The 24,121-nt window shown below is 41.0% G+C and overlaps 1 protein-coding gene across 3 annotated transcripts in view; it reads right to left on the bottom strand.

Annotated features, from left to right (window-relative positions):
* Nucleotides 1–24,121, bottom strand: part of NAA15 (N-alpha-acetyltransferase 15, NatA auxiliary subunit) — a 43,841-nt gene that overhangs the window by 4,448 nt on the left and 15,272 nt on the right. For 2 of the 3 annotated variants that reach the window (XM_020783075.3, XM_078394719.1), the window contains exons 6-17: nucleotides 23,692–23,845; nucleotides 18,831–18,950; nucleotides 16,775–16,870; nucleotides 16,134–16,240; nucleotides 11,690–11,762; nucleotides 10,192–10,361; nucleotides 8,502–8,654; nucleotides 6,236–6,364; nucleotides 3,803–4,016; nucleotides 3,059–3,252; nucleotides 1,599–1,707; nucleotides 739–837 (exon numbers count right to left, since the gene is read on the bottom strand). In XM_020783075.3, the coding sequence (XP_020638734.2) occupies nucleotides 739–837; nucleotides 1,599–1,707; nucleotides 3,059–3,252; nucleotides 3,803–4,016; nucleotides 6,236–6,364; nucleotides 8,502–8,654; nucleotides 10,192–10,361; nucleotides 11,690–11,762; nucleotides 16,134–16,240; nucleotides 16,775–16,870; nucleotides 18,831–18,950; nucleotides 23,692–23,845 (1,618 nt within the window). Of the gene's footprint in view, nucleotides 1–738; nucleotides 838–1,598; nucleotides 1,708–3,058; nucleotides 3,253–3,802; nucleotides 4,017–6,235; nucleotides 6,365–8,501; nucleotides 8,655–10,191; nucleotides 10,362–11,689; nucleotides 11,763–13,161; nucleotides 13,299–16,133; nucleotides 16,241–16,774; nucleotides 16,871–18,830; nucleotides 18,951–23,691; nucleotides 23,846–24,121 lie in introns of those variants that run through there. The other variant, XM_073001637.2, reaches the window with a different exon arrangement.

The following is a 24,121-nucleotide window of genomic DNA, read 5'->3' as shown; positions in this document are numbered from 1 at the left end:
TAGTCCATCTTGTTATGTGGTGTCAAATCAGAACTGTCTCATGGCACCTAATAAAGAGTTTTCAAGATAAGTGCTTTTACCAGTTCCACCCTCAGTGAACGTCCATGGCAAAGGCAGGGAATCAAGCCCAGGTCTCCTGAGTTCTCACCACTGCTCTATGCACTACACTACACTGGGTATCCTTACCAGTCTATCTAGTCTAATATTATTTAGTATGATATGCAAAGTTTATGTGATCTTTCGTAACTACTCAAGAAGTCTTTAACAGGAGGCATGTGAGGTTGAGCCTGGGATTTTCTGCATATCAAGGATGTGTTATTTTAATTTAAGGTATTTCTTGTTGGATGTAAGAATTTTCGTTTTTTACTACTGTAGAAAGTCTGAGAAAGTCTAGGAATAACATGATGTATTTGTTGCTATTATGTGCCATCAGCACATTAACAGGGCTTTCAAGTTAAGTTAAATATTTAAGGAGTGGCTTTACCAGTTTCAAACCCAGTGAGTTTTCATGGCTGATCAAACCCTGATCTCCAGAGTCCCAGTCTGTCACTCATTCCACTACATCACACTAGGTATCCAACATGATGTATGCCTAAAACTAAGTTCATCATTCACACAGAAACTGATAAAACTGATTACCAAACAATTTTCTTTGATAGAAATCTGGAAGTATGTAGCTGATGACTTTGGGCTGTTTCTACAAGCATCATTGCTAAGTCATATAAGAAAGAGTCATACCACTGGTGAAGAGGTGAATTATACACTCATGAAGCCATGGATGACTGGGGTCAATAGCAAATGCTCTCTTCACAGACTGCAGCATAAGAAGAAATTTTTCTGTATAAGACAATAAATTAACAATAGATTAAATAATGCTTTATTTCCTAAGGCAGTCAGATTCCACAAAAAATTCAACAGAATGCCCAATTATGCTTTGAATATTATAATCAAAATGTTTCATTTTCAAATTGTTGTGACTAGAATAAATGAAATAAAGATAACTGATGTTAGTGCCTTCATTTTTAGAAGACATATGCTCTTAAACCCTACTTACTAATACAAGAAACCAAAGATTCATTAATCTTAAATATAATTAGGTCCAGCAACTATTAGACAAACTAATAGTTGATTTATTTCTGATTTATTCTGAAGAACTCTATAGGCAGAATGCTGTTGGCAAATTAAAATGTGTTAACTCACTATGGTCAGTGACTAGTAATGAGGTGCTCATTACATTAGAAGGTATACCTCAGACTACACAATAAATGTGTATCAAGGACTAAAAGGCACACATCTAGTAATGTTTTGTTAGTAGCAATTCACCATTGTCTGTTACACAATTAGTGTGTAATTTACCAACAGAATTCTGGCCAACACAAGCAGAAGGCAGCTATTATTGCTTGGGAAGGAGGATTTACATGCTTGGGATAAGGCTCTTACATACCCCCAAACATACAGGACACAGCTGACACAGATAAAACTAGCAAGACACAAGCTCACACCAGCAAAAGCATTAGATAGCAAATACTTGGCTATATACTTGGGAAAAATTATCTTTTTTGGTGGTGCACACCCACTTCACATTATCTTCCATTTACCTTTCCTGAAGTAAATTTCAAAGGCAAAAAGATGGGTTTCTATTTTGTTCTTCACCAAGTTCTTTAATGGCGTTAAAAATTTAATAGCTTCCTCCAAAGGTGCTTCAACCTAAAAATTTTAAAAAAATTCTATTAGCAGGAGCATGAGGAAACCAGTGTTTTCAGTCAAAGGGAAAATATGTTGCCTGTGCTGCTAAAGAAAGTATAAACTCTTGTGGTAAGATGCTCCCAAATTCAAATTTAACTATAAAAACAAATGCTATATAGTGAATGCAAGTGAAAACAACCAACTACAAGATCAACAACAGAAGGCTGCAAATGGGTCAGGCATTTAACATTCACATTTCTTAAATGTTTGATTATATTTTTGTTTGGTGTATTTATTTTTAATAGCTTAATTATACAAAATTAGAACTGATTTAGTATAATGTTCCAGGTTAATAGCCAGTGTATCACGATCTTCAGTCAACCATCTACAAACCTATGGTGTCAAGAAGAAGTCACAATTACATCAGTTTTTAAATTCTGAAACTTTATGGCCAAAATCCTACTGGCACAGCTATGCCAATGATGTAACATTTGGAGGGAAATTGCATGACGCTAAGAAATCACTGTAGACATTATCAGTTACACACTGAGTCGCACAATTCGGTATGCAACAAGTAATATCTACAGCAATAACCTAAGGCAATTCCTCTGCAATTGTTACACTATTTTGTTTTGCTAGCATAACTAGGCAAGAGGATTTGGGCCTAAGTATGTCACAGACCTCAATTATTTCTTTACTGCTTACTGGCTGGCTTGCTGCTTGAATTGATGCTGTAAAAAAACAGTGGAGAAATATCAATGGCCTGTTGTCACTTAAAATTATAATTGTTTTTGATATAAATAATGTTACCACATTCAATTTCATTTAGACATATATTTTGTTTAACATCTCATATGTTGAAACATACTATTAACCTGTGGTAAATATACAATTCTTTGCAATTCATTTGAAAGCAAGTCTTTGAGTAAATATGAAAATAAATATGATACAGTACATTGGTCAGAACCCTATTAGTATTCACAGAAGTCCTGCATAACTTCCTGTGGCTCACTGATGAGATACTGGAGCACATCTTGGTTGTTCAATTAGATGCGCTGCCAGACATGTGACCAAGAAAAGTCTTGGCACTTTGTCAATTAGCTGCAATTAACTATGGCAAATTATGCAGATATTACACAAACACCAATAGGATTCTGGCCATTATGTATTTAAGAGAAACATTTTGTCATAATTTAACATGTACAGTGAAACACATGCTTCTGTTACTGGTTTCCACCATGACAGTGCAACAGAATCACTCCCATTAAAGTAGTAGAAACTACTACAAGGTAGTGTGCATGGATTTGTGGAAAGCCAGTTTTACCTGGCACACTATGAAAAGAAATTCCCCTTCATTCTCAGTAATGAATACCTTAGCTAGTTTCTCAGGAATAAGCTCCTCTTTTGGTCCACCAATTTCTTCATCATCATCATCTTTTTTCTTTTTCTGGTTTCGTTGCTGCTTCTCTTTTTCGGCATTCTTTTTCTCTTCCTCCAGCTGAGCTTTTTTCTGAGCTCTCCTCTGCTTATTGCGCAGTTTCTTTAGCTCTTTATCAGACATATTTGCTATTCAGAAAAAAAACTTGATTATGTTAAGGTTCAGTACTGTATTTTTCCGAGTGTAAGACACCCCTCCCCCACTTTTCTAACCCAAAATTTCTTTCTTCACAAGAAAGTGGAGGGAGAACACAGGGATCAAAGCGCTTTGATCCTTACCCCTCCTCCTTACTTCCGTCTATAAAACAACCCTCAATTTTTAATCTAAAGATTTTAGGAAAAAATATCTTATACATGGAAAAAATGTGGTATATATCAATCTAATTTCTTACAGCTCATTCAGTTTTCTAGTTTCTCCACCTCTAAATCATGGCTCAAAACCAGAAGACACAAAGGACAAGAACATCTGCAGAATCCTTCATCATGCCATTAATTTATAATTCTTCTGTGAATTTTCAGTTGGGCTGCTTTAAAAAAGATACCACCTATTCAATGGATTGCACGCAAACACTTGTTGATGCAATTTTGAGTTTTTGAGTTTTGTTTCAATACATCCTAGTTTGCACTTTTATTGCAAGGCAACCCTGTGTACAATGTTAAAACTAGAAAATTTTTATACCTGTATCAGCCTCATGCTCTTTGTTCTCATCTGTCAGTGGGTTATCATGAAGCTTCAAGTATATTTCTATGGCAATTCTTGCTGCTTTAAAATAAAATGGGTGCTGCCGAAGGACATCTTCTAGTTTCAGCAAGTCCACGTAAGATCGCAGTGTAATTTTTCTCATACAGTATGTGTGGAAATCAAATTGGTCATCTGTGATTTCTACAAAATGCTAACAAAACACTATGTTACTTAGCAAGCACCAGAAATCCCAATGACAAGCACATATCATGAAAATGATTACGAATTTCTGAAGCAAAATTTCAACGTGATAAAGGCAATTGCTGATAAAATAATTAGCATGACAGGTACAATTGTTCAGTACATGTGAAACATTACAGTAGAGCTGGGCACATACTGCTTGTTTGGTACAGTTTGTTTCCTGGCCAAATGGCTGATCCGTAGTTTGGGGCTCTGGCCCCTCCAGCGAGCACTCTTAGCAGCAGTGCCCCACCCCACCTCCTTTGGCGCTGCCTTTAAATGGGTGCCCACTGGAGGGGGTTGGGCACTGATCAGCTGTTCAGTCAGGAAACAAACTGTGCCAAACCGAACATTCATGCCCATCTCCACTGGACAGTTATGTAACAAAGTATGTGCTTCTCAGTCAGTGGCTCAGCCCCTGGAATTTCAAATTTTACGTGCTTTCAGATAGTATTATTTATTTATTTATTTATTTGATTTATATCCCGGCCATGTGGTCTGGTCTACAGTTGAAGAATCAAACAAAACATGCCTGTTCGCATGATGACACTTCAATGTTTTGTTTTTTAAAAGCTTAGATTTATGATGTGTGCATGGCAATTAGTGTCATGACTGCAAAAAATTGTAGTTTTAAAAACTGTCCCCCATGCCTGTACTTGCTTTGGTAGAGACGTTTTCATTGATACCAATGGAGGATTATCTCCCAGAGTATAATGTGGAAGGTGAGGGTGATGACAGCATCAGAAAACTTCATTCTTAGCTTAAGATCAGGTGATGGGGATCATGGCAATATGGTCCAACTGTCCATTAACTTTGTTTAAGACAATGCTCACGGACTGCATCCATAATATTGACCCTGAAGAACCAAATCTAATTCCATATTAACAGCAGAGTGCAATATGAACCATCATTCCTAACAGAAGTGGTTTTTTTCTTTACATTTATGTCCTTCAAAATATCCTACCACAATTACATGATAATAAAATCATCTCCAGCAGCTGAACAAAGGAGTACATGGCGGAGGGGGGGGGATGTAATGTATCATCAAATAACAAACAGTTCATTCGGTCAGCTAACCCAAAGCACAATATAAGAACTTTAAAGGCATAAATAAATTTATCACAGCATCAGCCTTCACAGATCACAGAGTAATGTCAAACATGTATGCAACTCAGAAGCATAACACAAGGTTGTTATTATCTCCTCTGTTCTCAATCCTGCTCACTTCTATTTCATGGTTTTCATGAACAAAAACTTGCCATGTGATTTAAACTGTTTAACTATTATAAGCATTTTACTTCCAAGCTAGGTTTGAAATGGGTTTGTAAGCCATAGTTTGGAAACAACGCACTAACTATAGTTTATCAGTTCAAAAGGCAAGGCAACCAATGGCTGCATGAGGAGGAAGAAAACTAAGTGCATTAAGATGGTTGCCAAACACCAAGTCATTATCTCTGGGTTGATCTTGTTTGTGTGCCACCAATGGTGTAATATTCCTTCTCACTTCTAGTAGTCTTAAAAAGAAAAATGCACAGGAAGGTAAATCATATTAACAAGATTTTGGCATTAAGCAATATACAGAGGTGCCCCGCTTTACGATTACCTCGTTAAACGATGAAATCGCTTCATGACGATGTTTTTGTGATCGCTATTGCGATCGCAAAACAATGTTTCAAAGGGCGATTTTCGTTTGACGATGATTGGTTCCCTGCTTCATGAACCGATTCTTTGCATTACGATGATCTAAAAATAGCTGATCGTCGGGTTTCAAAATGGCCATCCACTGTGCAAAATGGCTCCCTGCTGTTTTTAGGACAGATTTTTCGCTTAACAGGGATCGGAAAATGGCCGCCCTATGGGGGATCTTCGCTGGACGCTGAGGTATTTCGCCCATTGGAACGCATTGAACTGGTTTTCAATACATTTCAATGGTTTTTTCCCCTCGCTTGACAACAATTTTGCTCTACAGCGATTTTGCTGGAATGGATTATCCTCGTCAAGCGAGGCACCACTGTAATGAGAAATAATCATAGCCCATCATTAGACTTCAATATATATTAAAAAGAAGTATTTGCTGTAACACACGTACATACACATAGAATGACAGGGTGGGGGAACCTCTGAAATTTAGCAAACTTGATTCCTGAAAGCAGCCAAATAAGAAACTGTTTGAAGTCATCAGATACCTACTCTCTCAATTTCATGGCATTTCTTAAGTGCTTCTCCAAATTTATGCATTGCTTTATAAGCTTGGGCACATTCTGTCTGGAACCACATGCACTGCATTTCATTCAAGTTTTCTACTGCTGACGTTCCTTCCTAGAAAGGAAATTTTAGAAATATTTTTAATAGACATGTTGCTACAAATGTTAAAACTTGTGCAAACAGTTAACTCACATGAATTAGTGACTATTTTATTTTGAAGTACATAAGCTGCTCTCTGTATAAGAGACATACTACTAAAAGCCAAAGATATTTGGCTCTATTATGCAACATCTAATATATCATTTAGACTTTAGAAGTTTTAATACACTAAAGTACATTTCTAGGCTATGAGTGGGCATAGTACAGAGTTCCAGGTGCAGAGCTACAACTTCCAGGAACCCAAGCCAGTGAAAACAATATCAAGGAATGCTGGGAGTTAAACTCCAGCTATGGGTGGAGGTATCCAGTGTGCTCATCCCAATCTCTGTTCAATTCTGTGTTAGCTATGATGGAGTAAGGGAAGACAATATGAAAACAGTATCTTCATCTCATCTAGAAAATGAAAACACCACCACCTCATCTAGAAAACTGAAATGCTTACAGACAGTTTATAACAGAATAGAGTACAGTGGTGCCTCGTTTAACGAGCGCCCCGTTTAACGATGGATCCATATAGCGATGGCTTTTTTGCCATCGCTTTTCGGATCACATTACGATTTTGCCTATGGGGAAAAATCGCTTTGCGATTTTTCCCCATGGGCACCTTTTTCCCGCAGCTGAGCGGCGGGAGCCTTCAAAGGACCACTCCCGCCGCTCAGCTGGGGGGAAATGCAGGCAGTAGCCTCGGAAGGACCCTTCCGAAGGGTCCTTCCGAGGCCACCCCCGGGATTCCCCTGCGGATGCCTGAAAGGCATACAGATCCTCCCACCCTGCCCCCGCGGCCAGGATCCCTACCCTCGCCAGGGAGGGACTGATCCAAGCGGCGGCGGCAGGATGGGAGGGGTCCGGATACCTTTCAGGCATCCAGGACTTGGATCCGCCCCCGGCCGGCTTCCCCATCCATGGACGGACTCTCTGGAGTCCGTCCATGGATGGGGTAGCCGGCCGCGACGCGGATCACGGCCGCCCTCCTCCCAACACCTCACCCCCTTCTCCGACGCCGCTGCTGGGCTTTGGAAGCCGCTTCCAAGCCCAGCGTCAGCAGCGGAGATGAGGGTGAGGGGTATGTCGAGAAGGGCAAGGCTCAGGTATTCCCCGAGCCTTGCCCTTCTCTCAACCCCTCACCCCCTTCTCCACCAGCAATGCTGGGTTTCGGAAGGGGCTTCTGAAACCCAGCGGCGGCGGCGGAGATGAGACTGAGGGGTGTGTCGAGAAGGGCAAGGCTTGAGTATTCCCCGAGCCTTGCCCTCCTCTCAACCCCTCACCCCTTTCTCCACCACCGATGCTGGGTTTCGGAAGGGTGAGGGGTGGATCGTCCAGAGCCGGGAGGAGGGGGAAGGCTCCGCCACGGGCGCTCAGACGCGCTGGCCGGCATTTTCCCGGCCAGCGCTTCCGAGAGGCCTCGGGGGAAGGCTTCTCCACTGCTGCTCGGACGTGCTGGCCCCGCCGCCGGCAGCCACCCCGCGCCACCTACCCCAGCCGTTCTCAGACACCTGGAAGTCCAAGAACGGCTGGGGTGGGCGGCTTCAAGCGGCAGCGGCGGCTGCAGGGTGGGGGGGTGTCCCGAAGCCTTCCAGACACCCCACCCACCCTGCAGCCGCTGCTGCTTGAGCCCACCGCCCAGCTGGGGGGAAAGGCCGGCCGGCTCTTGGGAAGGAGGGTGGAGGAGGTCCCCGCACTCCTCCCTAAGAGCCCGCCGCCCAGCTGATCGGCGGTTCCAAAATGGCTGCCCGTTTGGTGCCTCGCTTACCGAGGCAGCGAAAATGGCAGCCCTATGGAAGATCTTTGCTGAACGGTGAGTTTTTGCCCCCTAGGAACGAATTAAACAGGGTTTAATTCGTTCCTATGGGGTTTTTTATTCCGTTCAGCAATGTTTTCATATAGCGACGTTAATCCCGGAACGGATTAACGTCGCTATGCAGGGCACCACTGTAGTACTTTGCAGATGGATTAATTGGGATTTTAAAAAAAACCGTCAATTGACACGTAAGAGATCTCTAAAAAGATGAACAATAACTGGAATTATAGGCAGCATTTTCCAAACAATGGTGAATGTTCTTTTAACATAAGGAGTATGGTAAGTTGAACAAACCCTTGTAAACTTAGAACACATTTCTTCTGCTTCTTTTATCAAGTTAGCTTTCAACATGTATTTTGCACATTTGGAGTTGATAAACCTGTCTGCTGTGTCCAAGGCTTGAGCCTCGTCCATCCATCTTGCAGCTTCTTTTATGTTTCCAGCATGCTTGAAAAGACAAAAGCAAATGCATCCTAAATGTACTTAGCTGCAGTATGCCACAACAGCAAATTTCAATACCAAAAACACCTAAGAAACATCTACAAAAAATTATGATGCACTCCACATGCTTACAAAGAGACAAGTTGCAGTATACTCAATAGGGCTTACTCCTAAAAAATCGTACACAGGATTGTACACTAAATCATTTAAATATAATTTTTGTATTTACTTCCCAATTACTCCTCCAAGAACTTTTTCTAGTTCCTCTAAATCAGATAGTGCACAAGGAGATCAGGTGCCAAAAACAGCAGATGTGCAAAAGGAAAGCAAATACAACAATACGCTGAAGTCCTACTCAGTGGCCAAGTAAAGCCACATTCCCTTCTGTTTTAAAAACTTTGCTGGAGCCTCCCAAAACATCTTTAATTTTTTGCAACTATTATATCTATAGAACTAGCAGAGCTGATGCTACTGGCAACTGTAAAAACAGAAGCAGGAATAGTAAATAAAGACAAAACATTTAACTTACTGAGATACTTAATTTTTATGACACACACACTCATTAAGCATATATTACCAGCAGTATCAAGAGGCAGTGTATCTATACATACTAGTTGCTGAGGAAAATGAATACAGGGCTTGGTTGCTGGCTTCCCATATAACTGGCTGCCCAGAGTGGGAAACAAAATGCATGACTAGATATGCCTTTTGGTTTGATCTGGCCAGGCTCTGAATAGTATTTATTTATTTGAAATATTTTTACCCCGCCTTTCTCCTCAAAAGGACCCAGGTGGCTTACATAATTAAAAGGACAATATTTAAAAGTTAAAACGATAAGTATATACTGTATTTTTCGCACCATAAGACGCAATTTCCCCCCACAAAACAGGGGGGGTGGAAAGTCTGTGCATCTTATGGAGCAAAGAAAACAGATTATATTTTCCTGTTTTCTTCTCCTAAAAACTTGGTGCGTCTTATGGAAAGGTGAGTCTTATGGAGCGAAAAATATGGTAAATATTTTAAAAGAATTAAACAAGTATTACATTAAAAATGGTTAAAAAATCAATACTAAAAACACATTTTAAAAGCAACAGAGCACAACAATTTAATTTGAAATACTTCTCCCAAACAACTTAGTCTCTAAGAAAAGAAAGGTCTTTGCTTGGTTGCAGAACGACAGAAAAGATGGGGCCAGCCTGGCTTCCCATGTAAAGGAATTCCAGGATCTGGGAGCAGCAACAGAGAAGGCCCTCTCCCATGTCCCCGCCAAGTGCACCTGTGAGGGTGGTGGAACTGAGAAAAAGTCTGCCTCTGAGATTTTGATGCCCAGGCAGGCTTACAGAGGGAGATGCGGTCAGTTAGGTTGCTTGGACCCAAGCTGTTTAGGGCTTTACAGGTTAAAAACCAGCACGCTGAATGATAAACATGAATACCCTTGATAGACGGTTAAAACCCCAGTCAATCCATCACACAATAAGAAAGTAGTACAACCATGAAGAGTAGTGTTGTATGTTGCAAATCTTCTGCAATAACAAAACATTACCTTATAGATTTTAGCTTTCACAAGGAACAGCTCTATTAAGGTTGGTGTGCTTTCTATTGCAGCATTTATATATTCCAGAGCTATAGATGGCTGCCCAATTTTGTCATAGTGCTGTGCCAAGTAGTACTGGACCCAGAGTAAAGTTGTTGGAGGCTCTTCTTTACCATCATCTATTTGGAGGAAATTTTACAGGGTTTTTCTTTTCATTTCACAGATTGCACAAGGAAAAAACAGTGGCATTGCTTCTGATTTTCTGCCGGCTGTTTTGGGATTGAGTGAGTTAAATGGAAAAACTATTTTCTATATCCGTTTTAGAAGAACAGGGATGGGACTTTTGAATGTTTTTGGATCCCAATTCCCAAAATTCTGCAGGAATTTCCTAAGTGGAATTTTGGGAGAAGCTGCACTGAACCAGAAGTCAGACAAGCTTTTATCACCTCCATGGGTGCCTCTGTCAGCCTAGAGCTCCATTCAAAAATAAGGAAACTGGTCTGGTGCTTCCTGGAAATCATAGGAGAATTCGTGGAGAAGCTGGAACTTGGAATCCAAAAAATCCAAAAGTTGCATCCTTAAGTATCCCTTGGAAAATACATACAATGTGTCCAGAGAGCTTCATGTTCTCACAACAGGGGTACTTCAGAAACTGTATGTGAAAGTATATTTTAGTATTAATTGAAATATTTTATATTGCAGTAACCACTCCAAAAAGGGAATGAAGGGTAGGGCCCATCTGCCAGATAAGAATTCTACCATTCATCTCCATCACAGCTGCAGGTTCAGAAGATGCTAAATGTGCGCATGTCAGCAGCATGACTCTTCAATTCAAGCTACTCCCATACAAGCGGAACCAGAACGTAGTATCAACACTGTGAAACTGAGGCAGTCTTACTTTGGACACATCATGAGAAGACAGTTCTCTAAAAAAGGCAATAATGCTGGGAAAGGTTGAAGGAAGCAAGAAAGGAGGAAGACAAACACAAGACGGAACAACACCCTAAAGGAAGCCAGAAACTTGAGTTTGCAAGAGCTGACCAGGGCAGGACATTTTGGAGAGTGCTCATTCATGAGGTTGTCATAAGTCAAGGGCCGCAGTTTGAAAGCATGTAAATGTGAGTAGATAAATAGGTACCACCATGGTGGGAAGGTAACGGCCTTCCGGGTCTAGTCGTGCTGGCCACGTGACCACGGAAACTGTCTACAGACAAACGCTGGCTCTACGGCTTAGAGACGGGGATGAGCACCGCGCCCTAGTCGGACACGACTGGACTAAATGTCAAGGGGATCCTTTACCTTTACTAACAATACACACTCTGAGTTTAGTTGGGCCCAGGACTAGACTAGTGTGCAGTCAAGGAACCTATGGGCACAATACATGAATGGGTAAAGGGAAGTGATGGGATGGAAACCATGCCATCTATTCCTGATCTTCTTGATGAAATTACTACTAGCTGCATCTTACAATAATAGTAGCACTAATATTTAGCACCGGAGTACTCACCATCTGGGTTAAATAATCTGCAGCTTTTCAGAGAAGTTTCATAACCTACCACGAGCTCTTCTATGATTACAACCTATGTATGCAAAACAAATGTATAATCTGCCTGTTAGCAATTTACGTCAACTATAAAATCATAGTGTAAATCTGTGTTCATAGAATCCTAAATAATAAGCACAACGATATATATCAAAGGCAGGAATAGACGTGATTTCTGTTTGCCTGCATCTTGTGTGCACTCATTATTTGACAACTACTCTTCCAGGAGGGACATACTATTTTCTCTCCAGAGATGGATGAGCTAGGCTTCGAACATCCATTCCATAAAGCGTACTACACTAAATTTCACTGTGATAGTCCTCAATCCCTCTAGTCTCTAGGCCAGCGATAGCGAACCTATGGCACGTGTGCCACAGCTGGCATGCAGAGCCCTTTCTGTGGGCATGCGAGCCATAAGTCGCTGAACCCCCCCCCCCCGCCAAACCTGAGGAGGTTTGTGCTGGTGTTTCGATAGGCGGCAGGCCAGGATCTGGAGCAGCTGGCGCTAAATCCGGAGTGGGGTCTCGAGGCAATTCCGTGCCTGGGATTCCCCCTTCCGCCGCCACTTCTGGTTCTGCTGCCGCTGCGGTCCACCACCCACTGGAGTTTCTCTTTTTTTTCAGTTTGGGCCCAAAAAGGTTCGCTGCCACTGCTCTAGGCCAGGGATCCCAAGCCCCAGGCGGGACCCGGTGCCGGTCTGTGGGCTTCCTGGAACTAGGCCATGGAGACGGATCTCCGCCCCTGCACGCCCGCATGGTGGGCGTGTTCCACTCGTGGGTGGGTGTGTTGCGCCCACCCGTGAGCGCGGGGGTGCCCCCACCCCCCTGCGCATGGAGCCTATAGCCCCAAACTAGTCCACAGTCCTAAAAAGGTTGGGGACCACTGCTCTAAACTAACAACTCGGAAGCTGATAGGCATTCATCAGAATGTCATACCTGACACAGGTCCCTTCAAACGGGTAATTATTCTCCACAGATACTGGACTAGGCTTCTTATAACCTTTAGCCTGGTAGCTGGGAATGTTGGGAGGTATATTATCAAAAACATTGGAGGACACAGGATTGGGGAGAGTTGGTCTACACGTTTTATGGCTGGATATATAAGCAGCAGCTGAGCAAAATTTACTTTTATACTTCAAGAACTTAACTTACACTTCAGATTTCAAGACAAAAACCAAATCAATAATTTATGAAAGGTATCATGTTGAGTTCTGGGAGAAGAGGAGCCTAATCAAAGGAGAATTTTGCACACACGACTTTGTGAAATTAACACCTTCACAATCAGATATTATTGCAGAAAACACACAGCTTTTACAACTGCATTCTACTTTTCTTAAGAACTTTAAGACAGGGATTCACAGCCCAATCATCGTATTTTAGATATAAAACTATATCCCTTGATTAGTGCCTGGCGTGGGCATGTAGACAGTACCTCTGGTGAAGCTACAGTAGAGAGGCTTTAGCCCAGGAGGTTTTATGTGGGTCCTTCAGCTATCATAGACCTCAGATAGATTTAGTTGCTTTGCAACACCCTTAGCCATCTCCTTTCCAGCACATATAGCCTTAGCCTGGGTCTATGAAAATGAACATTTACAGAATACATTATCATTAATCTCTCCACAGGCATTTTAAGGCATATATAGTTGAGCAACTTAACTGAGAAAACAGATTTATATAGACAAAATATCTGATCAGTTATAGTCTCCTACACAACAATCCCGAAATGTCTACAAATTAAAATTATACAGATCAATGACTAAAAAAATATTAAAGATCAAGTTTTTAAATTTTAAACTGGCTTTTATTTTTATTCTTAGCATGCTTTTTGTTGATTAAGTCCTACACAAAGACAATTTTAGTTTAAAACGTGTCATAGCTCAAATATCTGATTATGGAACAGGGGTCTGTAAGTTCTAATTCTGCATTATGAAACAACATATGCACATAACTGTTTTGAAAAGTGTTTTGTAAACAGGGTCCAACAGTTGTTGGATTAGACTCTCAGTGGTATGGGATTTCATAGGTTTCTGTACGAATTGCTTAGGTCAATATTTTTATTTCCCCAAGTACTCAGTCTTGGAGAGGCTGGAATTTTTTGCAGTTCTCAGATTGGTTTTATGTCTTCAAAGTTGTATCTGTTGACCACAATATATGCAGATAAGAAATACCGTAACAAACCTGATGATTTCCATTTTTCAACTCTGGCTGAAATTATTTTAATTCAGAATCTTCCCAGTTATACCCACTGACATAATTCATTTGGTGTAAACCTCTGCAAAGAATTGTCCTAAAATAAGAAATCTCTGTAGGCATTTGCTGTTACACTCTGAGTCATGCAATTGAGCATGAAAGCAGCAAATGCCTACACTGACTTTGCATCCTGTGGCAATTTGCCAGTGACATTTACACAGATCGAGTTACAAGGGCATGGGTACAAGCTCCAACAAAATCTGCAGTAGTGCTTTCATAGTTTCCTAGAGTGATGATTTTTTTTTCGTGTAATACAGTTAAACAGAAAGTTGAGTTTAAGGTATCAGGAAAAAAACTTAAATGTTAAATATTTAACTGTGTTTGCTGTTGAAGAAACAAGATGCAGTGCTTTTTCAGATAAATAAAATCATTTAAATTGCTCTAATCTCACATGGAAATACTGAATGTGTAATAGCAATTATTCAAGTTTTTTTAAATTTTGCTGACCATCTGTTATGCTCTTTGAGCACACAATAAATAGAGTGTGCAGTCAACTTGACAGCCCAAGTCATGTCCAAGCACAGAGACGACTGCCAACAAGATAATGTACACTGCATGATTTCCAGTTCACACTGTATAAGGGCAACAAAATTCTAGCCAATGTCTTCTGGTGACAAGTATGATAAGAAAATCCTCCAACTACTGATTATTCAACTATTGAACTAGAGACTGTTCCCGTTCAGTGCCTTAACAAATATGTTTCAGTACCCATTGGCAGGGCCAGTCTAAGAGATTTTGCTGCCTGAGGAAGAAAAGCAAATGCTCCCCCCTCAGCAAATTAAGGTGTGTAATATCCAAAGCCAGCCAAGTTATTTTGGTATACGAGACAGAAAAATCCACAAGTGTCTCTGACACTCAAAGACAATAAAAAAAAATATATATATATATATATATATAAAATCAGTGTGTTGCCATTTTCCGTTCTTGCATAATACCCCAAATCTGGTGCTTGAAACACTACCTCACTCTGCCTTCTGGTAGGGCCAATCCCTGAGCTTTATCAACTAAAATCACCAATCATTCACTGTGATAGCTGTTGAAAAACTACCTACAATTTTTTGCATAATAAATCTATGTTTTTAAAAAATATTTCTTCCTTTATTCATATCAGAACACTGCACAATTTAAAAATATGGTCATATATGAAATATAGGTAAAATTAAAAACAAATTAAAATGTTAAGATAATTAGACAATTTTTGACCAGAAGTGGGCTACTCCAATACTGTTATCTCAGCCATTGTTAGATCTTCTTTTGTGGTGAGGCAAAAACTGCATGCACATAAGTGCTACATTAACTGAATTTCTCCAGTCACAGAAAATGTGTCCTCTATCCAGGTAGTCCCATTTTACTTGATTATTCTATTCCGCTTTGAAGTCTATTTAGTGTCTTCCGGATGGTCCAGCTAGAATCTTGTCCTGGTGGGAGACACTCTTCAGCATTCATCCATTCAGCAATGTGTGTTTTTGTTCTCTGCAGATTTAGCCTAGCCCCTTCTGGTTCAATATTAAGAGGTGTACAAAAAACCTCTCCTCGATTTTAGCTGCAGGGTTGGTATTCATGAAGTGGATGAGTTTGGTGCTGTGTTACCTTATTTTGTTCACTATTTGCTGGCACCTCTTTATATACTTCTGGAGGGTCAATGCCAGCCAAATGATGGAATTTTTCAATGGGGGCAGGTTTCATGCAGCCAGTAATATACCATATCACGCAGCCAGTAATCCTACACGATTCATTAAAAGCCACATCCACTTGTTTGGAATGATCTGATTAATACCATATGGCACTAGCATAATGTCCTGAGGAATAGGACAGGGATAAAGCAGTTTTTGTTGTTTCTGAGTGTGCACCCCAGTCTGACCCAGCCAGTTTCCTAAACCTCTTATTTCTGGTGACAACTTTCTGTTTGGTGTTTAGACGAAGTTTTTTGAAAGTCAGGGTGCAATTCAGAGTGATCCCCAAATACTTTGGGGTAGGGCAATATTGTAAAATATTGATCTTCTAACAATAAAACCTGTATTCTTGGGTTGTAGAAAACATATATAAAGCTTATAAAAGCAAGAATGTACTTTTGGAGTACAGAATCCCATTATTCAATCGAGACTTTCCAAGAAGTAATTTAAATAATTTGATTTAATTAAAAGTTGTCCTAGAATTACCTTTTCTTTGTCTCTGTACAATGATCGCAATGTATTAAAGACTGGTGGGCATCCTTTGCTGAAATTCATCCTCAGAAATTTGTCCAAACACTCCTTAAATTTTTCACCTACAGAAGAAAAATATGTCATCATTCTGGTGCCAGCATTAATAACAAATTGCTAAAATAAATTGTAGTTTTTCATTTGTAGCTCTACATTAATCCCCCGCTACTTTGTGAAACAAATGTAAAATAACATGTCCTATCTACAGTTTTCAAAGTCTGAAAGTGCATGAATTTCTATCTTTGTCTTTCTAGAATAAGGGGAAACAGTGATGCCATATCACATCTGAAATGTAGAAAGCCCAGATTTCTATAGTGTTTGTTCAGAATAAATATTAATAATTTTACTAGTCTTAACAGACAATAGCCTGGGAATGAAAAGTAATTGCCCCAAAGTCAGATGGTCAGGTAGACTTAACTTTTAGTCCAGCAACTTATTATTTATAATACTGAGTAAAAGTAAAATTCTAAAGTCCTTCTTAATGGTTTGAATAGAAGATGCTGTAACCTCTAAAGGATTCTCCCTCACTCAATATAAAGTCAACCAATTTCATGGGCTAGAATGAAAGTCTAGTCACTCAGTACAAAACTACAACTCACCAGATAAAAAACTCAGTGGCAGTCTTCTTGGAACCAGACCTCTTGGGTATTTAGTCCAGGCTTCTTCATAGATCTTGAACCGTTCCAGCATGTTAGCTAGAAGAATAAATCTATGTTACTTTAAAAGATTAATTTATTACTCAATCTGTCAATAAAGCCCCACAATATTTGCCACATACTATAAAATAAAACAGTATTAACTTTGGTAACTTCCAGAGACATGATTAAAGGGAGTCTTTTAGGAACTCCCAGTATTTGGGCAGCCATATTTCACATTTTTTCTTCAAATGGTAGCTCATGGCAAATTATACACCGATTTTGAAATTATCCTAAATCTAAAAAGCAGGATCTTAAGCAACACTGGATGACTAGAAAGGAGATTAGAACATTAGAAACAATTTTTAAAACGTACCACTCTCTTATTGCCTCTTTCCAAGGCCTTTTATACACCTAAATTACAGTAATTGCATCAACCAAAACATAAGTGTAGATAACATAAAGAAAAGATAAAAAATTAATCCTGCTTGGCAGCTGCCTAGCAAAGATGATGTTACTTTAAAGTTACACCACTATCATCATATATATGGACGTGTAAAGTAATAAAAGTTTCATTTAATATACGATTTATACCATGTAAGAACATCTGTATATTTCTGATGTGGTTACAGTATTTTTATGTTCTATGACATTTCTAAGAAGCAATTTTCTTTGTCATGTTCCATTAATTTGTTTATAACTGCAAACTCCCAAGACCTGAAAAGCCAGTGTGAAACATATGGTATATTAAAGGATTTTCAGTATTCAGAAATATTCTGTCAGCAGAAAGTAACCACTAAATCATATTCTCATGGATTAGGAAGGGAGCCACTTTCTAGTCTGATTAAAGAGGATTTGATATAGAACAAATTGGTGCCCCTTGTGTCTTATTTGAAGTTTACCACCTTTTTGGGGGTAAAGGGTAAGCATCTACTGCTCAATCATCCCTCAATATTTTCCAGAACAAATGTTGATACTTTTACTTAAACTTGGAACAGTAATGTCCCATCAGTGCAATTTACACCAAATTCCCCTGACAGTGACATTAAGTAAAAATTTGGTGAATTAATACCTAACTTTCATTGTTATTAATAAATACCTAACTCATCACACTTTAAGAATCCATATATAGAGGAGAACCAAAGATTATTATTATTTTTGGACTTATATACCGCCCCATAGTGCTACAAGCACTCTCCGGGCGGTTTACAATTTAATTATACAGGCTACACATTGCGCCCCCCCAGCAAGCTGGGTACTCATTTTACCGACCTCGGAAGGATAGAAGGCTGAGTCAACCTTGAGCCGGCTACCTGGGATTTGAACCCCAGGTCGTGAGCACAGTTTTAGCTGCAGTACAGCGTTTTAACCACTGCGCCACGAGGCTTGTGGTTGTGGCCTCTAGGTTGTGCTAGATTTTGAACTTGGAAAGGTATAATATAAACAGATAAAGAAAAGGAACATTCATTAATTTGCTGTTACCAAAATTTAAAAATACACTGCAATTCTTAAAATTTAGCTTCCATAAAACTGATTAGTCTTCAGTAACTGCTGATTTCTGTGTATGTGTATGCAACTGATCTCTTACCCATCACATTTAACTTTCCTTCAGTGTTACTACAATTTAACTTGCTATGGAAATTAATCCGAGATATTGATTAAATGTTCTTGTTACATAAAACTAAAGTAAAGATTTTCCATTTCATGTGACCACACCTAAGGATGGCTTGATAACTCAGTGAGCTCAATATCTGACTCTGGAGCTAGAGACTGGAAATTCAATTTCCCATTGTGCCTTCTGTGAGGAAGGTCAACCTGTGTAGCCTTGGGTAAGCTGCACAATCCCAGGGTGCTCCTAGAAGAAGGGAATGGTAAATCATTTCTGAGTATGATCTATGTAGTAAGCCATGGAAAGAGTCACCGTAAGTCAGAAACGACTTCAGACCATGCAATTCATGCTGTTGTGTTGTTATTGTTGTCATCATAATCACACCTATCTTAGTCCAAGGTATAATGTTACCTGGTTTAAGTGCTTTTTCTAAGCCTTTGTAATAAGCCCAGTTTTCAGGATTTCTTTCTTGCAATCCTCTATATATCTCAGCTGCTTCTTCCAGCCTGCAGAGTTGTAACAGAAGTTCTCCTGTTAAAACGCAGAGTAAGGAATCAATTATAAAATGCAATTAAATGTGTATGCGTTCATGCATGAGTGTGTATAAACAATGTAACAACTGTATTTTTGATGAACATAGTGTAAACCTTCATTTGCTACCCCTCTCTTCCAAGCAGCTACAGTCAAAAGCCAGTATCTTGTTCAATGTATACATGCCTGTGGAGCTCCAACAGCAGATGCTCCTGTGCTGATCTGACAAAGTGCTAGTTGCTCATCACCAAGCACAGAACTGGTATCTCAGACTGCTGTTCCAGCTTTCGTAACTGGAGTTCTGTGCCAAAAGATTTATTCTCAAGGCAATACATGTAACAAGAAATTCTACTACAGCTGGTACACATAACAAGGCACAGGAGTTTTGTTTCAAAGAAAAAGATGACTGTGTTTATGCAATTAATCAAATTACATGAATTACAAATCAAATTAGTACCATATAAACACACTTTACTGTTCCTCACAATTCAGCCGTGTGCATTAGTTACATCATGTGATTTGTGCAGAAAATTATGTTCTACTGAAATTGACTATAGTCTCACTCACCCCTTTGTACTCATACAAAAACCTGAACTATGCTGCAATTTGCTGACTACCTGTGAACAGAACTGCTGATGGTATGTGCTGCAAAATTAGGCAATCAGGGATTTTTGCCAATGCTTCCTTCCCGCAACAGTCCTGCACAGCATCTTACCAAAGATTGTGGTAGTATCTATTCAATTATTTTGGGACATACACAAGAGACTCCAGAGAAGAGGATGAAAATCAACCTTCCCTTCACTTCCAGTGAGCAATCCCCACATCAGTTCGGTTTCTGTCATAGAACGAACTGTTTCTATTTACAGAAATCAACTTAAGTCAGAACAGTCATTCCATCTAGAGTAGACCTACTGAAAATTAGGACTTAAGTCAGTTGTAACTAAGAAGATCCATTAATTTCAATGGCTCTACCCTAAGTGGGACTAGATTAAACATAGCCTACACATAGTCAGGAGATCAAAATTACATTCTCCTTAAAAATGGTCATCCATTTTTAAAGTTTAACAACCAAAGAAACTTCAGCACCAAGAGAGAATGTCAAAGTTTTAAGGATATCAGTATCTTGCAAGCAACAATAATCAGATAGTTACACAAAAATACAAGGAAAACAGAAGTTAAATATGGGGCAAAACAAGGAGGCTCACTGAATCCAAAACTGCTTGTAATAGTTTGAAGTCTCAATTGGAAGTATAAGGGAATTAATATTGATGGGAGGCAACTTTGGTTTTTGCCTACTTGTAGAAAGACAATAACAACAAGGACAGCCTGGCCTCCTGTGGGAGGGAATTCCAGAGTTGGGTAGCAGTGACAAAGAAGACCCTCTCCCATTTTCCTCACCAAACACATCTGTGAAGGAGATTGGTCCAGGAGAAAGATCCTACCTGATGATCTTTACACTTGGGTAGAATCATAAAGGGGGACACAGTATTTGAGATAGTTTAGACCCCATTTAGGTCTTTATAGGTTAAAACCACCACATTGAATTTCACCTAAAAATGGATTGGCAGTCAGTGGAATTGCTGTACAGTGGTGCCTCGCACAACGAGTGCCTCACACAACGATGAATTCACACAACGATGCCTTTTTCTGTCAAATTTGCTGCCTCACACAGCGATGTTTCCTATGGGGGATTTTCACACAACGATCTCCCTTTTCGCTCCTGTAAAAGTGTCTTACAATGTTTGGAATCTGTTTTAAATGATTGCAATGGTTAGCCCACCTCTTGAAACCTATGCAAACTGATTTTGGTGTTGTTCTGACACTTCGTTAATTTATGATGATTTTTTGAATTTTCTCCATTGGAAACCATTGGATGGTCTGCCTAATGGTTTCCAATGGAAAAAACAAAAAATCATCATAAATTAACGAAGTGTCAGAACAACACCAAAATCAGTTTGCATAGGTTTCAGGAGGTGGACTAACCATTGCAATCATTTAAAACAGCTTCCAAACATTGTAAGACACTTTTACAGGAGCGAAAAGGGAGATCGGGAAAGGGCTCTTTGATCTCCGTTTGCCTTTTAAAATTCTTCCCGATCTCCCTTTTCGCTCCTGTAAAAGTGTCTTACAATGTTTGGAAGCTGTTTTAAATGATTGCAATGGTTAGTCCACCTCCTGAAACCTATGCAAACTGATTTTGGTGTTGTTCTGACACTTTAGGCAGACCATCCAATGGTTTCCAATGGAGAAAATTCAAAAAATCATCATAAATTAACGAAGTGTCAGAACAACACCAAAATCAGTTTGCATAGGTTTCAGGAGGTGGACTAACCATTGCGATCATTTAAAACAGCTTCCAAACATTGTAAGACACTTTTACAGGAGCGAAAAAGGACTTCGCAAAGCCATTGGAATGTACAGTGGTGCCTCGTATAACGAGTGCACCGTTTAACGACGAATCCGCATACCGATGGCCCCTATGGGGAAAAATCGCTTTGCGATTTCCCCCCATAGGCAACATTTCCCCCCAGGTGGGCGGTGCTTGCCTCCGAGCGCCAGCAGTGGACGCTTCCCTGGAGGTTGCTCTGAAGGCAGTGCCGCCCATCTGGGCGGTGCTGCCTTCAAAGCAACCTCCAGGGAAGCGTCCACTGCCGGCGCTCGGTAGGGCTTGCCTCCGAGCCCCGGGGTGGAAGCTGAGGTTGCTCTGAAGGCAGCGCCGCCCATCTGGGTGGTGCTGCCTTCAGAGCAACCTCCAGGGAAGCGTCCACCACCGGCGCTCGGTAGGGCTTGCCTCCGAGCCCCGGGGTGGAAGCTGAAGTTGCTCTGAAGGCAGCGCCGCCCATCTGGGCGGTGCTGCCTTCAGAGCAACCTCCAGGGAAAGCGTCCACCGCCGGTGCTCGGAGGCAAGCCCTGCAGCTAGGCGGGGCTTGCTTCCGAGCACCCCCGGTGGAGGCTGAGATTGCTCTGAAGGCAGCGCCGCCCAGCTGGGAGGCACAGCCTTCAGAGCAACCTCCAGGGAAAGCGTCCACCGCCGGTGCTCGGTAGCGCTTGCCTCCGAGCCCCGGGGTGAAAGCTGAGATTGCTCTGAAGGCAGCACCACCCAGCTGGGAGGCGCAGCCTTCAGAGCAACCTCCGGGAAAGCGTCCACCGCCGGTGCTCAGAGGCAAGCCCTGCCCAGCTGGGGGGAGAAGGCGGCGAAGGTTCAGGGCGCCCACGGTGGACGCTTCGCCGGAGGTTGCTCTGAAGCCTGGCTTCAGAGCAACCTCCGGCGAAGCGTCCACCGTGGGCGCCCTGAACCTTCTCCCCCCAGCTGGGCGGCGCAACCTGCGGGGAGGCGTCCACAGCCGAAGCAAGCGCTGCCCGGCTGGGGGAAAATGGCCGCCCGCAGCGTTTTCATGCCTCGCTTACCGAGGCAGTGAAAATGGCGGCCGGATCGGGATTCTTCGCTTAGCGGTGAGTTTTCCCCCAATAGGAACACATTAAACGGAGTTTAATGCGTTCCTATGGGTTTTCCCCTCCCGCATAGCGAAGAATCCGGATAGCGACGTTAATCCTGGAACGGATTAACGTCGCTATACGGGGCACCACTGTATTGAGTCGGCTTCAATACATTGCAATGAAGGAAACATTGTTTCACACAGCGATGTTTCCTATGGGGATTTTCACTCAGCAATGGCAATCCGTTCCAAATGGAACGGATTAACCGGTTTTCAATGCATTCCTATGAGAAATGGTGTTTCACAGAACGATGTTTCACACAACGTTGATTTTTTTGGAACCAATTAACATCGTTGTGTGAGGCACCACTGTACTGTAATAGGGATGTTATGTGGTCCCTGTAACCAGTGCCAATTAACAACAACCTGGTTGCAGCATTTGGACCTGCTGAAGTTTCCAAACACTTTCCAAAGGCAGCTCATGTAGAGTGCATTTTGTAACCCAAGTGAGATGTAACTAAGGCATATGTCACTGTACCCAATCAGACATCTTCAATAATGGGCACAGTTGGTACACCAGTTTTAACTGTGCAAATGCACTCCTGGCTACCACCAAAACCTGGGGTCAGGGATGAATCCAGGACCACACTCAAGCTGCGCACCTGTGATTTCAGTGTGACTATAACCTTATCCAGCATAATTTAGATCCCTATACCTTGATCTGCCTTTTGACTGACCAGGAGCACCTCTGTCTTGTCTGGATTAAGTTTCAGTTTATTCACCCTCACCCAACCATTATTGATACGAGATACCAATTAGGAACCTAAACAACTTCCTTGGATTTAGATGGAAAGGAGAGATAAAATGTCATCTGCATACTTTTGACACCAGACGCCAAAGCTCCAGTCAAAGACAAAAACAAAAAGATTGTAGGATTACGTATCAATTGCTTTTCCAAACTGCAAGTCACATGTGCTCTTTCTCCATCTTTTGAAATAAACATGCCAAAAGCAAAATAAGTCTTTCCAATATTACCCACAAATATGCTCTTCAGGCTTCAAGAAATATACTTCACATTTAATTAATTAGTTGTAATACAGAGAAACTGCCCACTTACCAGAGTATCAGAAGCCTCTTAGAAGAATCATTTTTATTATGAACACAGTATATAAAAACACATTGCCATGCTAAACAGTACACTTTGAAACCATCAACTATGTAATGACCTGACACAAGACTTTCTGTTCTTCATGCTTCTGGTTGAAAGGGGTTCAAAAGCAAGAACATCGTTATGGTTCATCTACCTTTAGTTTCTTCAACTGCTAACTTGTCACAGATTTGCTTTTCATAGGTGCCAAGATGATCCAAAGCTTCTTTATAGAGGCCTGCTTCTCGGAGAACTTGATTTTGATACAATAGTAGTTCACTATATTCATAGTCTACTTTGTCAGGAGATGTCTGTGTAGGTAAGAAAAGAATGAAGCACCCATCCTTTTTCACTTCAGTAGTACAATTAAAAACCAAAACCACACCATAATTCCGGAAGGGTGATCGATACATGGAAGTGAACCTGAACACATGGATTTTCAGATATGATTCCACCCCGCCCCCCCCTCCGGCCAAAACTGTAGGATCAAAAGTGAAAAAACCCCAACTCACTGCTCTGTGAAGACAACTGACATATAGCTTTTAGAGGGGCAAATGCTGTGTGTTTTGCTGAATCAGGGTGACACC

Source organism: Pogona vitticeps, chromosome 5 (assembly GCF_051106095.1).
Source record: "Pogona vitticeps strain Pit_001003342236 chromosome 5, PviZW2.1, whole genome shotgun sequence".
Taxonomy (NCBI): Eukaryota; Metazoa; Chordata; class Lepidosauria; order Squamata; family Agamidae; genus Pogona; species Pogona vitticeps.
Note: the sequence above shows the minus strand (reverse complement) of the source record. Positions and strands in the feature narration are given on the sequence as shown.